This window comes from Aotus nancymaae, unplaced genomic scaffold (assembly GCF_030222135.1).
Source record: "Aotus nancymaae isolate 86718 unplaced genomic scaffold, 86718_ANA_hifiasm-v0.15.2.pri h1tg000053l, whole genome shotgun sequence".
Taxonomy (NCBI): Eukaryota; Metazoa; Chordata; class Mammalia; order Primates; family Aotidae; genus Aotus; species Aotus nancymaae.
Genome location: NW_026988467.1, coordinates 8,730,476 through 8,744,059, shown reverse-complemented (window position 1 = coordinate 8,744,059; position 13,584 = coordinate 8,730,476). Strand labels below are relative to the sequence as shown.

Genomic DNA, 13,584 nt, shown 5'->3' with positions numbered 1-13,584 from the left:
GTCTTTTGCCCAGAGGCTGGTGCTCTTGAAAAGTAGGGGCTGTCACTCAGTGAAAGTCACATCCTGGCCACCCCACACAGTTGATCAGAGACTGTAGAGTTTTGAAAAGTCACTTTTATTTTTAATTCTTTTACACATGCATCATGAAGAAATCATGTAGGTGGATTTTTAAAAAATAACAAAATCATTGTTTAAAGAAACAGTGACATAGACTCCCTCACACGTCACTGTGGCGCCAGCAACCACTTCTTCATATTGTTCTTCGTATCCCAAAATAAGAGTTTACAGGGACAGTCTTCATTTACTTGTAAATAAAATACGAATCTCAAAAAAAAAAAAAGCCTAGTGGGATGTGGTAGCACAGGCCTGTGGTCCTAGCTACAAAGGAGACTGAGGTGGGAGAATCACTTGAGCTGGGGAGGTCAAGACTTCAGCGAGCCAAGACCATGCCACTGCACTCCAGCCTGGACAACAGAGTGAGATCCTGTCTCAGAAATAAACTCTGCAAGGAGCTCTCTGCTCCAAGAACAGGAGTGGGCAATTAGGGGAAAAGAGCAAGCTCCTCCTTTATTCTTGCTCCTCACCTTTTCCTTCAATTCTATGAGATTTGGGGGCAACATATCTACTGCCAGTGTATGTATAGTGTTTAGATAACTTTAGGCTCGAGCTGGGACTGTTTCATAGACAGCTCAACAATCTCAGGAGCATACATGGAGTACTTTATGGACTGTCCTAAACACTGATCCGTTCATTAGAGCACCCAGTGCTGAGTTCACCTTATTCTGCTGCTGTCCTCTCTGATGCTGGGGTCATGAGATTTCTAATCACACACTGACTCCTCTGTAAAAATCAATCTCTGTGTGTGTGTTTCTGTTTCTCTCAGTCTGTATCTCTGCCTGTCTGTTTCTGCCTCCCTGTCTCTCTGTCTTTGTCTCTCTCTCTCTCTCTCTCTCTGCTATTTCTCTGTCTCTTTCTCTGCATGTCTCTGTCTCTGTCCTGTTTTTTTTTTTTATGTTTTTTTGTTTTTTAGATGGAATCTTTCTCTGTTACCCAGGCTGGAGTGCAGGTATGCAATGATAGCTCACTGTAGCCTTGAACTCCTGGGCTCAAATGGTCCTCCTGCTTCAGCCTCCCAAAGTGCTGGGATTACAGGTATGAGCCATCCTGCCCAGCCACTCTCTGTCCTTTTGAAGACTAAGTCTCTGTCATCCTCCTTGCTCCTTATCTCTGGACCTCTCTTTCTCCCTGTCTTCTTCTCCTCCCACTTCCTCTTCTCTGCTGTACTCTTTGGAGAAAAGAGCTCTTGATTCAGAACAGCCCAAGTGGCTGGTGCAGAATAAAATGAACCTCCTGTGTCCTCCTCAGATGGAGCCAAAGATTTTTGTAGCCCTTGTAGAGGCAGCAGTAGAGATGGGTCATGTTTTATGCTTTGAGAGATGGGAGCAATCAGAGCTATGCCAACAGGACCATAGAACTTTCACCCTGCCTTTCTGAGTTGGGGTCAGGAGAGCTTTTGGCTGGGCTGAGGGTTAAAGGACTCCAAACTTAGGATGAGAAGGGTGTGTAGTACACATTCATGGTGGACTTTGGCTTGGATTTCCTTGTCCTAGAGACTTAGAGTCCAGGCAGGCATGGTGAGCAAAGGGAAGGGACAGAGAGTTCATTCTAGGGCCCTGGGAATATTAGAGGATCACGTAGATCTTTGACATGCTTTTAGGGCAGTTCCGAGTACAATCTGCAGGACAGGGAATCAGAGCTCTGCCTGTCTCAAGGTTATTTAATTGCCCCATTAGCCATCAAGACCACCTGCAGGTCACACAGGAAATGAGCTCAAAATGCAGCACAGCTGCAGGGGCCTCCCCGGGCCCACCAGCCCCTCTGGCCTAGTGATGGTCACTGTCAGCACTTTCCCTCTCTACGCAGATCGATAGGGCCCTTGGTTATGACCTCAGGTTCAATTATGGCTTCAATTATGGAATAAAGAGGCCCCCACTGCACACCTACCTCTTATTAAAAACGTTGCACTGGGGGCTGCAGAGACTGGACCTGGGGGGAATCATTAGCCGGCTAATTTGAAATCAATTTAAAGCGCATTTGCTTAATGGTATGAGCATTGCAAATTATCTACAAATTGTTAATTTAGTTGAACATGACACCAGATTTTTGTTTCATAAATTGCATTTTGGGGTTGGCAAATATGAGCATGTGTGTCCTTCCTCTCCCCTCAACCCCTGCCTTCTTCCTTTTTGTAAAAAAAATAAATAAATAAAAAAGGGTCAATCATCTGTCTTGTGGTCTGAGCTTGCGATCTTTCACTACTCAAAAGTCTTCGGCATTTGGAGTAATTAGGACAGGAAGCATGCTGCCGAGAGCTTGCACACCTGTGACCCGCCCATGCATCAGTGACAGCTCAAGGAGGAGGGCGGAGCAGAGGAGGGAGGCTGGAGGAGCCGACCTGTCTCCCAGCTGGCTCTGTCTGGCTCAGAGTTGGAGGTGGCCGTGCCCTCTTCTCTGTGGATCACTGTCTCTGTCTGGACCAAGAGACAGGAACATGTGCCCAAGAGGCATCCTCCCAGGATGAGTGAGCTCGGAATGGTTAACAGGACTGTATGTTATTTGCAGTCACTGCCATGGAACAAGGTTGTTGGCTTCAGTGGCAGCTTTTACAGGGTGAAGTGGGCACCTTCAGATATGAGGCGGCACTGGGTGGGCCCTTGCAGGCAGGCAGGGACTCTTAGTACCTAACTGACTGGAATTCATAAGACTCTTCCCGAGCCACTGTTCCATGGCAGGCACTGTGCTAACACTGGAGGTCAAATGTGAACAAGGACCCTGCCCTCGAAAATAGCTATGTTGCCAAATCATCACTTGCTTTCATGGAGCCTTTGCTCTGTGCCAACTGCTTTTCAGCACTGCTGTATTGAATCCTCACCGCGACACTGAGTTAGGCGCATCCATGGTCCCTTCTGATGGACGAAGTAATGGCGAGTGATTGATTGTTTGCACAAATTCCCCTCCCTGTCTCCCTACGCCTTTGCGTAGGAATTTCAAATTTCCTCACATTAAGAGGTAGAGCCTATTCCTACACCATCTGAACCTGGGGTGACCCAGGACTCACCTTGACAGCCGAAGGCGGCTGAAGTGATGTTGTGACAGTGCTGATGCCAGGCCTGGGGAGGGTGCCAGTTCCCGAAGGCTGCCATAACTATAGAGCATAACCAGGTGGCTTAAACAACAGAAATGTCTTGTCTCACAGTCCTGGATGCCAGACTCTGAAATCAAGGCACAGATAGGTTCCAGGTCCCTCTGAAACCTGGCGGGGCGGGATTCCCTCCTTGCTTCTTTGTAGCTCCTGACACTCTGCTGGCCCTCCCTGGCTTGTGGGCGCACTGACCTATTCTCCATCCTCACGTGGCATTTTGTCCCGGTGTCATCACCTCGTCTCCCCTTGGCCATGTCTGTGTCTAAATTCCCTCTTTTTATCAGGATACCAGCTGTGTTAGTTTGCTGGGGCTGCCAAAACATGTGCCACAGACTGGGGGCTTAACCCAGAATTATTTTCTCCCACAGTTCCGGGGGTTGTTAGTCCAAGATCAAGGTGTGGGCAGTGTTGGTTTCTCCTGGGCCTCTCTCCTGGGCTTGCACGCAGCCGCCCTCTTGCCGCCTCTGCACGTGGCTGTCAGTTCACACTTTCAGGTCCCTAGTGTCTCTCTGGGTGTGCTAATCCTCTCTTCTTAGAAGGACAGCAGTCAGATTGGATTGTGGCCCATCTGAATGGCTTCATTTTAACTTCATCACCTCTTTAAGGACCTTATTCTAAATACAGTCATATTCTGATGTTCTGGGGATACAAATTTTGCAGTGCAGTGACACGATTCAGCAGATAACTTCAGTCATGCTGGGCTTAAGGCCCACCCTAATGGGCTCATCTTAACTTGGTTCAATCTGTAAACACCGTTTCCAAATAAGGTCACATCCTGAGATACTAGGAGTTAGGACTTCAACATGTTTTTGTTTTTGTTTTTTTTTGAGATGTAGTCTCACTCTGTGACCCAGGCTGGAGTGCAACAGCATGATCTTGGCTCACTGCAACCTCCGCCTCCTGGGTTCAAGTGATTCTCCTGCCTCGGCCTCCCGAGTAGCTGGGATTACAGGCGTGTGCCACCACAGCTGGCTAATTTTTAAAAACTATTTTTAGTAGAGACAGGCTTTCACCACGTTGGTCAGACTGGTCTTGAACTCCTGACCTCAAGCAATCCACCCACTTTGGCCTCCCAAAATGCTGGGATTACAGATATGAGTCACTGCACCCGACATGACATGCTTTTTTGGGAAAATAAAATTCAGCCCATAACAGAAGGCCATGGGCGCTTCTCCTCACCCTCCAGGAACCCTGCTGTTGCCCTGTAAACAAGCCCAAGCTAATTTGCTGGGTGGTGAGTGGCATATGACCCTGTGACCCCTGCCCCCCAGCCTGACAGCCAGCTAAGCCCCCAAAGCAGAACCACCCAGTGAACCTACAGCTGACTGCGGACACAGGAGGGAGCCCTGCCAGGGCCAGAACCCCCCGATGAACCCAGCTTCTTTAGTGGCAGAATCATGAGCTAAATACATGGCTGTCTTAAGCCACTAGATGTTGACGTGGTTTGTTAGAGGCAGCAAGAGATACTTGATACCCGGAGGCTCAGAGAGATCGGGAGGCTCGCACAGGTCACACAGCTACGGGTGGAACCTAGGTGCGTCTCATCGCCACGCCAAGGGGTCAGGATATGTCCCAAGGTATCAGGTTCTGCCAAAGTGTCCCTGGGACAAGGCTCCCCTGGGTGGGACCTCTGGAATTCAGTGACCTAGGGACAAGATGGGAAGAGTCTTGCCTCAGCCTCATCATTTGCTGTGAGCCCCCGGGAGAAGTCACTCTACCTTGCTAAGCCTCAGTTTTCTCATCTGTAGGATGGGTTGGTAACATACCTGCCTTGCAAAGTCGTGAGGAGCTGGTGAGATTCTGAATGAGACAGCCTCTTGTAAGGTGCACAGTCTCTCTTCAGCGCCACAAACACCCTCTGTCTCCTCTGATGCTGACCGCATCACTGAGGCCCTCTGAGCCACTGCTCCCTGGGAAGCATTCACACGTGGTGCAAACTGTCTTTGGAGTCAGCTGGCCTGGGTTTTGATCCCACCACTCGGTGAAAGTGGGTGAGTCACTTTCCTGTCTGAGAAATGAGGTGCACCTTCTTCTCTGGGTGGGTGTTTGGGAGGAAGTGAGCTTTTGGAGAGGAGGCCTGCAGAAGGGACTCGGTTACAGCTCAGCTTCCCTCCCTCGCTCCCTCTTGCTCTGGCTTCTACCTGTTCTCACCGAGGGAAGGCAGATCAGCCCTGAAGGTGCCCCGGCAGGCAGAGTGGAGTGGCGAGGGACAGCCCTGTAGGAAGCTCTTCTCATCTCCCCACGCAAACAAGGTAAGTACAAGCAGCATCCCGTCAGGTATACCTGGGCATTCATCTTCTGCTGACAATCTGCATTTTCACCTGGAGTTCCTTGGAGAAGAGGCAGAAGGAGGATGGGAAGCAGGGAAGGGCGGGCAGAGGTGGCTGGAGAGTGACAGGGGTGGTGCCAGCTCCTCCAGCTGCAGCCAGGCCAGGCCAGTACACTGCTCTGCCCCAGTTCTGATGAGATGTTCCCGTTGTACAGAAAGGCAGATGGAGGCTTAAAGGGATAGAAAATGTATCCAGTCAATAGATTTTTATGGCAAATAGACTATATGCCAGGAACTGGGGATACCCAGTCTTGGTTTTCATGGAGGCTTCATGCCTTCTTCCCCCAGTTCGGGGAGAGAGCCAAGCAACAGGTCATTAACAACACAGGGTAGGGGAAGTGCAGTGCTGTGTGGTCATATCCCAGGACGACTAACCCAGACTTAGGCACCAGTGAAGGCTTCCTGGAGGAAGCTGCGTCCTGAAGGAGAAGGAGAGGCTATGAAGGTGTAGCAGGTGTGGGAGGAGTGTTTAGGCCCTGAGGGAGCCACAGCTCGGCATGACTAAGGAACTGAAAAGTTGGTTCCCCTGAGGCCTGAGGTGGAACATGGAGGCAGTGGCACGAGATAAAAACGCGGAAGTCAGTGAGACCCTAAAGGACCTGGAAGGCTGGATGAAGTAACCTCAACTTAATTCTGGAGGCAACAGGCAACGCTTCAGGCAACTGTTGCTGCAGTAAGGCTGTGTGACAAACCCCTCAAACTCCACGGCTTTGCACGACAGTTACTTACGGGCGTCGCCTGAGAGTTGACCTACACCAGGACCAGCGCAACTTGGCTCCAGGCCACACGTTGGGTCAAGTCAGTTCCATGTGTCTTTCAACCTGCTGGATCCAGTGGGCTCGCTGGGGCCTGCTCTTCCCAGGGAGGCACAGAAGCAGAGGGAAGTCCCCTCGGACAGGAACTATAAGCCCACACCGGCCTGGCTCTTGACAACATCCCCAGAGATGACAAAAATCACATGGCTGGGCCTGACATCAATAGGACAAGAAAACCTATTCCCCCCAGCAGCTGGAGAGGGACCAGCTGGGGACAGAATAGTGCCTGTTTATTGAAGTGCTGTGCAATTCCAAGTGCATAAATGCTGTCCTGAGTTGGGGCAAATCTGTTTTATAACAACGATGGTGGGTGATGGCTTTAGAGGTATTGCTGTGGCCAAGCCCTTGGCAAGCATCCTCTTATTAAAACACGAACATGCACGATGGGTATTATTCTACTGAATGGATGGGCAAACAGGTTAAGATGGGGCATGTGACTTGCCCATATCCACACAGTTAACGGAGGCGAGGTTTAGAATATAATGAATTCTTCTTCAAAGGTTTTAGCCTGTAAATTGTTGAGTACAATGAGTTCTGAGATCCTCTTCAAAGAACCAATGTATCAGCACATTCAGCTCCCCTGTTCTTTGCTCTCAATTTCAAAGTTTAACTTCCTGGTTTTCTTTGCCCCCTTACCCCTAGTTTTAGTAAACAACTTTCCCACCAGTTCTAATCAGTAGTTCATATCTGTTCCCCTGGTAACCTGCTTTGACCTGAGTCAACTTTAGTTACCTTTTCTGTAACTGTCCTTCCCACCAAACTGCTCACTCCACCACTCTGGCTCATATCCCTGCCCCCTTTAAAATAGCCAATCAGAATTAGCTTAGACTGTGCAGTCCAACCCTAGCCACTAGGGGAATGACACAGCAGTAGGGGCTACCTGCGTCAGGGATAAGAACCCCTCCCCTCCCTCGTTTGGGTGTGTGCTCACCATTGCTCCATCTGTGAGATGCACCTTTCTGTAGATGTAAATTGCCTTGCTGAGAAAATTTTTGAGTGTTACTTCTTTTGCAGCACCAAAAATTTACATTTAACACAGGGTGAGGAAGGGTTCTGTGACTACACTGCAGGATGGCTGCATCCAAACTCCAGCCTCTTTCTGTTACCCTGTGCAGCCACCTCTCAAGCACCCGCTCTGCTCAACTACAAGGGTGGGCAAGGGAGCAGCATCAGGCAATGTCATGCTGCTGATCACTCCAAAGCCTCTGACTGGGACTCTGGCTCTGGAGCAGGGCAGGGAGGTCCCACCTCATTCCTGCTCAGGGAAGGCAGGGAGGGTGCCTGGTGCCCATCCCAGCATCTTCTGGCAATGCCGCCAGGGCAGAGCAAGTCAGTTGACATTTGCTGATGACTTCTGAGCAGGGGGTGTGCTCCTTTTCTCCTTCCTCACTGCTTTCTCTCTCCTCCATCCTCAGTCCTGCAGCCAGAGAGAGCTTTCTAAGGAGCAAGTGACAGCCACGTCTCTCCCCTGCTTACAAAATATCATCTAGATAATACATTTCTGTAGTAAAAAAAAAACCCAAAAGAATGTAGAAAGATTTATAAAACCTTCCTCCTGTCACGTTCTGCTGTCTGCCTAACACCACTCTCCCCGCACACACAGGTAAGCACTGTTTCCGTTTTTCTTTTTCCTCAGAATTTCTTTATGCCTATGCAAGCAAAAGTGAGTACATGTTCTCTCACCCAGCCATTTTTTTTTACACATAAGCCAGCATATTTCACACACTGTTCTGCAAGTTTTTTCCCCCCATTTAATGTATCTTGGCAATTTTTTCATGTTGTTACACAGAACACTTCCTCGTTCTTAACACAGCTACAGAATGTTTCACCGTCCCTGTGCCGATGGATGTGTGGGGTTTCCCAGCCCCTTGCTGCACTGGACAAGCCTCTAGTGAGTCACTTTGCGCTTGGCCAGCGTAGTAAGTTTAGCTGCAGGATAAATTCTCAGAAGCAGCATTGCTGAATCAAAAGAACGTGAGAATGTAATTTTGATAGTTACTGCCAAATCACTCTCCACTCTGGCCACCACCAAAGCGTGACAGCCCGTGTCCCCTTAGCCCAGGCAGTAGTGTGTTATCAACCCTGTAGATCTTTACCGAGTAGATAAACACAAAATGGTCTTCTGTTGTTGAAAGCCTTTCACTGTAATCTCGATTCCCTCCAGGATGAAGTCCAGCTTTCTTGGGTAGACACGGGAATGAGCACAGCTTTGTCCTTTCTCAAGGCTCCTTATCAGCTCGGGAGGTGAGGGGGTGGACCTGGGCACAGCTCATGTCTCTGGGCTTCAGTTGCTTAGCAGTGAAATAGGGCAAAAGCATTCTCTCTGACGAATGCTCTCGAGAGTCCTGAGAACGCACAGATTCTTGCCCAGGCAAAGCAGGCACTCCACACACGTGGGCACGCATTGATACCTCCTGGTCTCCAAGGGGAGGGAGAAAGAAGGGGCTCAGGGAAGCTTGGCAGGGGGTAGGGGTCCCTCTGCCCTCGCTCTCCTCGTGCTTTCGGGCCCCTCCTCTGTGCGACATGCTGCCACCTTGTCATGCTAAATGCCTGCACATCCTCGAAGACCTTGGGCTACCTGCTGTGCCCAAGCTAACAAAAGGCATCTCATTAACACTCAGCAAAGCTCATTAAGACCGTGAGCTGTGCATCAGTGGCAAAGGAAGGTCAAGGTTCTTTTCGTGGGAGTTAGTGCCTCTGGGTCCCTGTGGCACCAGTATTCACAAACAAGATGAAGGGGGATATATTTGGAGGTAAGTAGGCAACTGGTTGTATGGCCAGAGTTCTGGAAACTCCCACTCATGGCCTTCCCCGAGCCTGGCCTTGGGCCCGCTCCTGGAGGAAAAACTATCACCCCGAGAGCTGACAGATCAGGCACCACACAGGGCCAGACAGGTCAGCTTTGATGAGGAGACGCAGACCTGAAGTTGAGAATGCCATCCCCAGGGGTGAGCCTGGCCAGAGGCTGGCGGGGAGGGAAGCTGCCGGGCAGCCTGCTAGGTGCTCGCTCTTTCCCCTCTGGGCCTCTGAGTGCTCATCTGTGAAATGGGAACTCCACTTGCAGAAGTCGTGAGGGATGCGTCAGAGGTGTACAGGTGCCACGGAGCCCTTGCCACCCTGGGGGAGATGACAGTGACACAGGGCCTGCTCCTCCACCCTGGACCTGCCTGCCCAGCACCCCTGCAACACCCTGAAAAGGCAGAGGCCGGGGGAAGGAAGAGGAGCTGTACCGCAAAAGGAGAGGGGTGAGGCGAGGGTTTCTTTACAAATGGGCATTATTTGTTTTTGTTTGAGACAGTCTCACTCTGTCTCCTAGGTGAAATCTCGGCTCACTGCAACCTCCACCTCCCAGGTTCAAGCGATTCTTCTGCCTCAACCTCCCAAGTAGCTGGGATTGCAGATGTGCACCACCATACCTGGCTAATTTTTGTATTTTCAGTAGAGACGGGGATTCGCCACATAGGCCAGGCTGGTCTTGGACTCTTGGCCTTATGCGATGCACCCGCGTCGGCCTCCCAGAGTGCTGGGATTATAGGTTCAAGCCACTGTACCCAAACAAATGGGCATTATTTGAACTACATGCAAATGATATGCAAATGATTCTATCTCCATATTAAAACTAAGTTTTGGGGAAGTTCTCAGGACAAGTACTTGGAGATGCAGATCTTTTTCTAAGCACCTCCTGGGGCATCCTATTTGCCAGCCCCTCCCCTCCCCACCACTATACCAGGTCTCCTCCCACCAGCCTGTCCCATTCCCCCCGCATAGGTGGTCATTTGGACGAGGATCGATCCTGCAGATGTGGCCTCATGCACATCTGGGGACCACTGCCAGCGGGTCCCAGGTCAGAGCCCGGCCTGTGCCCTGATCGGGTCCTTCAGGGCTGTGTGCTTCGGGGCATGGTCCTTCCCCTCAGCCACTGAGCTTTTGGGCCTCCCGGGGTCCAAGTTTCCCAGATGTTAGATGGGAAGATGCCCATGTATGAAGCACTGTACAAACACAAGGGTTCTCATTCTGGATTTTCTAAGAACGAGCCTCTTGATCTGACCACCAACCTCAGACAACCCTGTAACCATCATCAGCCTTTGTTAGACTGTACTGAGAGGGTGTGAATCTTAATGGCTGGGGATACACCGGGGGACAGGCTGGTGGGGCTCCGTGCCTGGCTCCACCATTGTGTGGCTGCGTGATCCCCGTCAGTCAGTCTCAGATCCTTGGCTGTCCCGTGTGCAAAACGGGTGTGACTGCACCTACTCCTCATGGTTAACAAGTGAGCTCACACGTGAGAACCCTGCTGTGTCCCCAGAGAGAGATGTTGAAGTTCTAACTCCCAGTACCTGTGAATGCGAGATTATTTGAAATAGGGTCTCTGCAGATGATCATGTTAAGATGAAGTCACTAGGGTGGGGCCCAATCCAATATGCCTGGTGCCCCTCTTAGAAAGAAGGTGCCATAGACAGAGAAACAGACTAAGAAGGTCACTTGAGGATAGAGGCAGAGGATAGAGTGACACAGAGACAAGGAACAGCAAGGCTGGTTTGCTACCAACCAGCAGAAGCCAGAAGAGCAGGCAACAGACTCTCCGTGAAAGCCTGCAGGAGGAACCCACGCTGCTGACACCTTGCTTTTGGACTTCCAGCCTCCAGAACAGTGAGAAGAAACTCTTGTTGTGGAAGTCACATAGTGTGTGGAGCTTTTTTATGGCGGCCCGGGGACATGGACGCAAACCCTGAGGAGAGCCTCTGGCATAGTTACTGCCATCCACTAGGCTCACTCACTGTTTGCTTGATGTCATTCTTCACCATGCATGGTGGGCCCAAGGTCTAACAGTCCCTCAACAAACACTTGCTAAGTGGAGGACGCCATGGTGTATGTCTGCCTTGCATCCTCAGGCCCCCAGTTAGTATTTACAGAAGGCCAGGAGGGCTGGCCTGGAAACCACCTTTGATGTCTTTCCCACCCTCAGGGATTTGTTCTAGCTCAGTCTGAGTCCACACTCATCAAGCCCAGTGGCAATGTCCATCCCCAGGGAAAGAGCTCAGTGCCCAGCACCACACTCGGCACACCAAAGGCAGCCTCAAAACGCCCCTCTGTGGAGCCAGTTGGACCCTTTAAAGAGAAGCATCTCTTGAACCCCACCTCCCCCAGAGCGTCCTGTGACCTGTTCCACGAGGGTCGGCACCCTCCAGCCCACCCCCCTCTCCCTCCGGTGCCAGCCCCAGCCTTTGTGCCAGGTTCAGGATGGGCGGCGTGCACAGTCACACTTCAACTTGAGAAATGTGGTGGAGCCAGCAGTGCTTAAAACGCTCGTGTTAACAGCAGCGTCTACAATCCCATGTCACTTGACTAGGAACCCTCTGCCATGAGCAGGCGGTAGGCATGGTAGGCATGGCAGCTCCTTCCCACAGCGGCCACCCCCCAAAACATCCACTTGGAGTAGGTGGGAAAGATGGGGGCTTGGATCCGTGAGGAAAGCTGTGCTGAGCCCCACAGCCCCCAGAGAGGGCCTTCGAGGGCCCCTTGAGACTGCGGCCAGGGGTAGGACATGCAGAAGCCCAAGCCGGGTCCCTCTGTCTTCTCTGGCCAGGACCAAAAGGCCCAGGGAGGGCCACAGGGCCATTCAGCACTGGCCGCAGTAAAGCTGAAGGGGAGGGTTACGGGGGCAGGGGGTGTGAGCCCCCCCACCCTGCTGAATCCACTGTGCTCTTCCTGCAAGACCCCAAGGGCAGCATGAGACTCGGAGGCAGCTCTGGCTCTGCCACCGATCCAGCGACAGGGCAGTCACTGTGTCCTGGTGCCTCAGTTTTCACATCAGTAGAATGGGGGCCACCCTGTAACATCCACAGCAGAAGGCTGTGAGCACTGAGGCAGTGTGAGAGGGAGGTCCCCTACAAAAATAAACTGACCCCCATGGGGACCGGGCATGGGAGGAGGGCTGGTTTCTTCTGCCACTAGGCAAAAAGCCTAGTGTAGCTGCCAGCAGCCCGGTCTGTGGGGTGGCGGCCATCTCCAACTCCCAGCTCTGAAGAGGCAGCATGGTCCACACCATTTGTATGGATGTCAGCTTCCACGCTGGCCCGCAGGGCGCCCCAGGCCCAGGCTTGGGGACACAGCTAGCTGGAGCCAAGCTGGGAAGCAGCTCCTGTCCCCCATCCATGGGACCAAAAGTGCAAGTGTCCAGAGCCCGACCTGGGCTATAGGGAGGCCCCTGCGGGCAGGGGGATTTTATAGCCGCTCCGCAGGAGCACGAGGCAGGTCCCCAGCCCCAGGGCCCCTGTCAGCAGCACAGCACCCAGGGCCTTGAGGAAGGAAGTCCGGGTCCGTGTGAAGGAGCCAGGCGCCATGATGCCCAGCAGGGCGGTGCTGACGGTCAGCGTGTAGAGGATGGACACGCCCGTGTTGAGTGCCACGATCTTGCCGAACTTGGCAAATGGGGCGATGATGCAGAAGAAGAGGGGCACTGTGGCGATGACTGTGGTGAGGGCACTGGAGACGATGGCCACGCCCACGTGTCGCACGGCCTCCAGCGTACGCCACTGGCGCTGCGATCGGGCATCCTGGGGGCGAGAAGAGAGCTGGGGGCCTGGCCTGCACATGGGACCCCTCTGGCCAGCACCTGGGGAATCATGCACCCCCACCCCAGGCTGGGTTCCTGCTCTGTAACTGGGATGAGAGCTGCAAGCGGCCTCACAGGGTTGGGAAGGTAGGCACATGGTGGGTGTTGCTATGGCAACAGGACGCCAGGGTCTGCACAGTAGGTCCTCATAAATGGGAGCCCTGCTTGGAACTCATTTTGTTCCTTTGACCACAGGCAGTTAAATGTGTAACTGATTTGATTTTTACATATTTGTGAATGTTTTCACACCAGTACAATAATTCCTAACTAAGGAAAAAAATTGTTACTAGGCCCAGATCCTTTGGCACTGAGTATGTAAATACGTCCTCACCAAGCCACCAGGGGCTGGAGCAGAGTTACGGCCTCTGGGTCATGGCTGGAAGGAGAATGAGCCATGGCCTTGTGGCAATGGGAAGAAGGAAGGGCCCTTAGAATCCTGTGTCTGGTCCAACCCTCTCATTGCTCACTTGGGGAGACTGAGGCTGGGGGTGAGTGGACCTTAGAATGTGATTTCCTGAGGCTTGGGGATCAGCTTTGGGAAACCTTAGTTCCTAGAACGCAGCCTGCGTGAGGGTCCTGGTACCGGGGGTGTCCAGCTGCCCTTGAGGGTCCCTCAGCTGCA

General features: G+C 52.0%; 1 protein-coding gene across 1 annotated transcript in view; it reads right to left on the bottom strand.

Annotated features, from left to right (window-relative positions):
* Positions 1 to 11,733: 11,733 nt before the first annotated feature.
* Positions 11,734 to 13,584, bottom strand: part of DISP3 (dispatched RND transporter family member 3) — a 37,267-nt gene continuing 35,416 nt past the window's right edge. Inside the window, exon 20 of the mRNA XM_064363270.1 lies at positions 11,734 to 12,903. Coding sequence (XP_064219340.1) covers positions 12,541 to 12,903 — 363 coding nt within the window. The 3' untranslated portion in view covers positions 11,734 to 12,540. The remainder of the gene's footprint in view (positions 12,904 to 13,584) is intronic.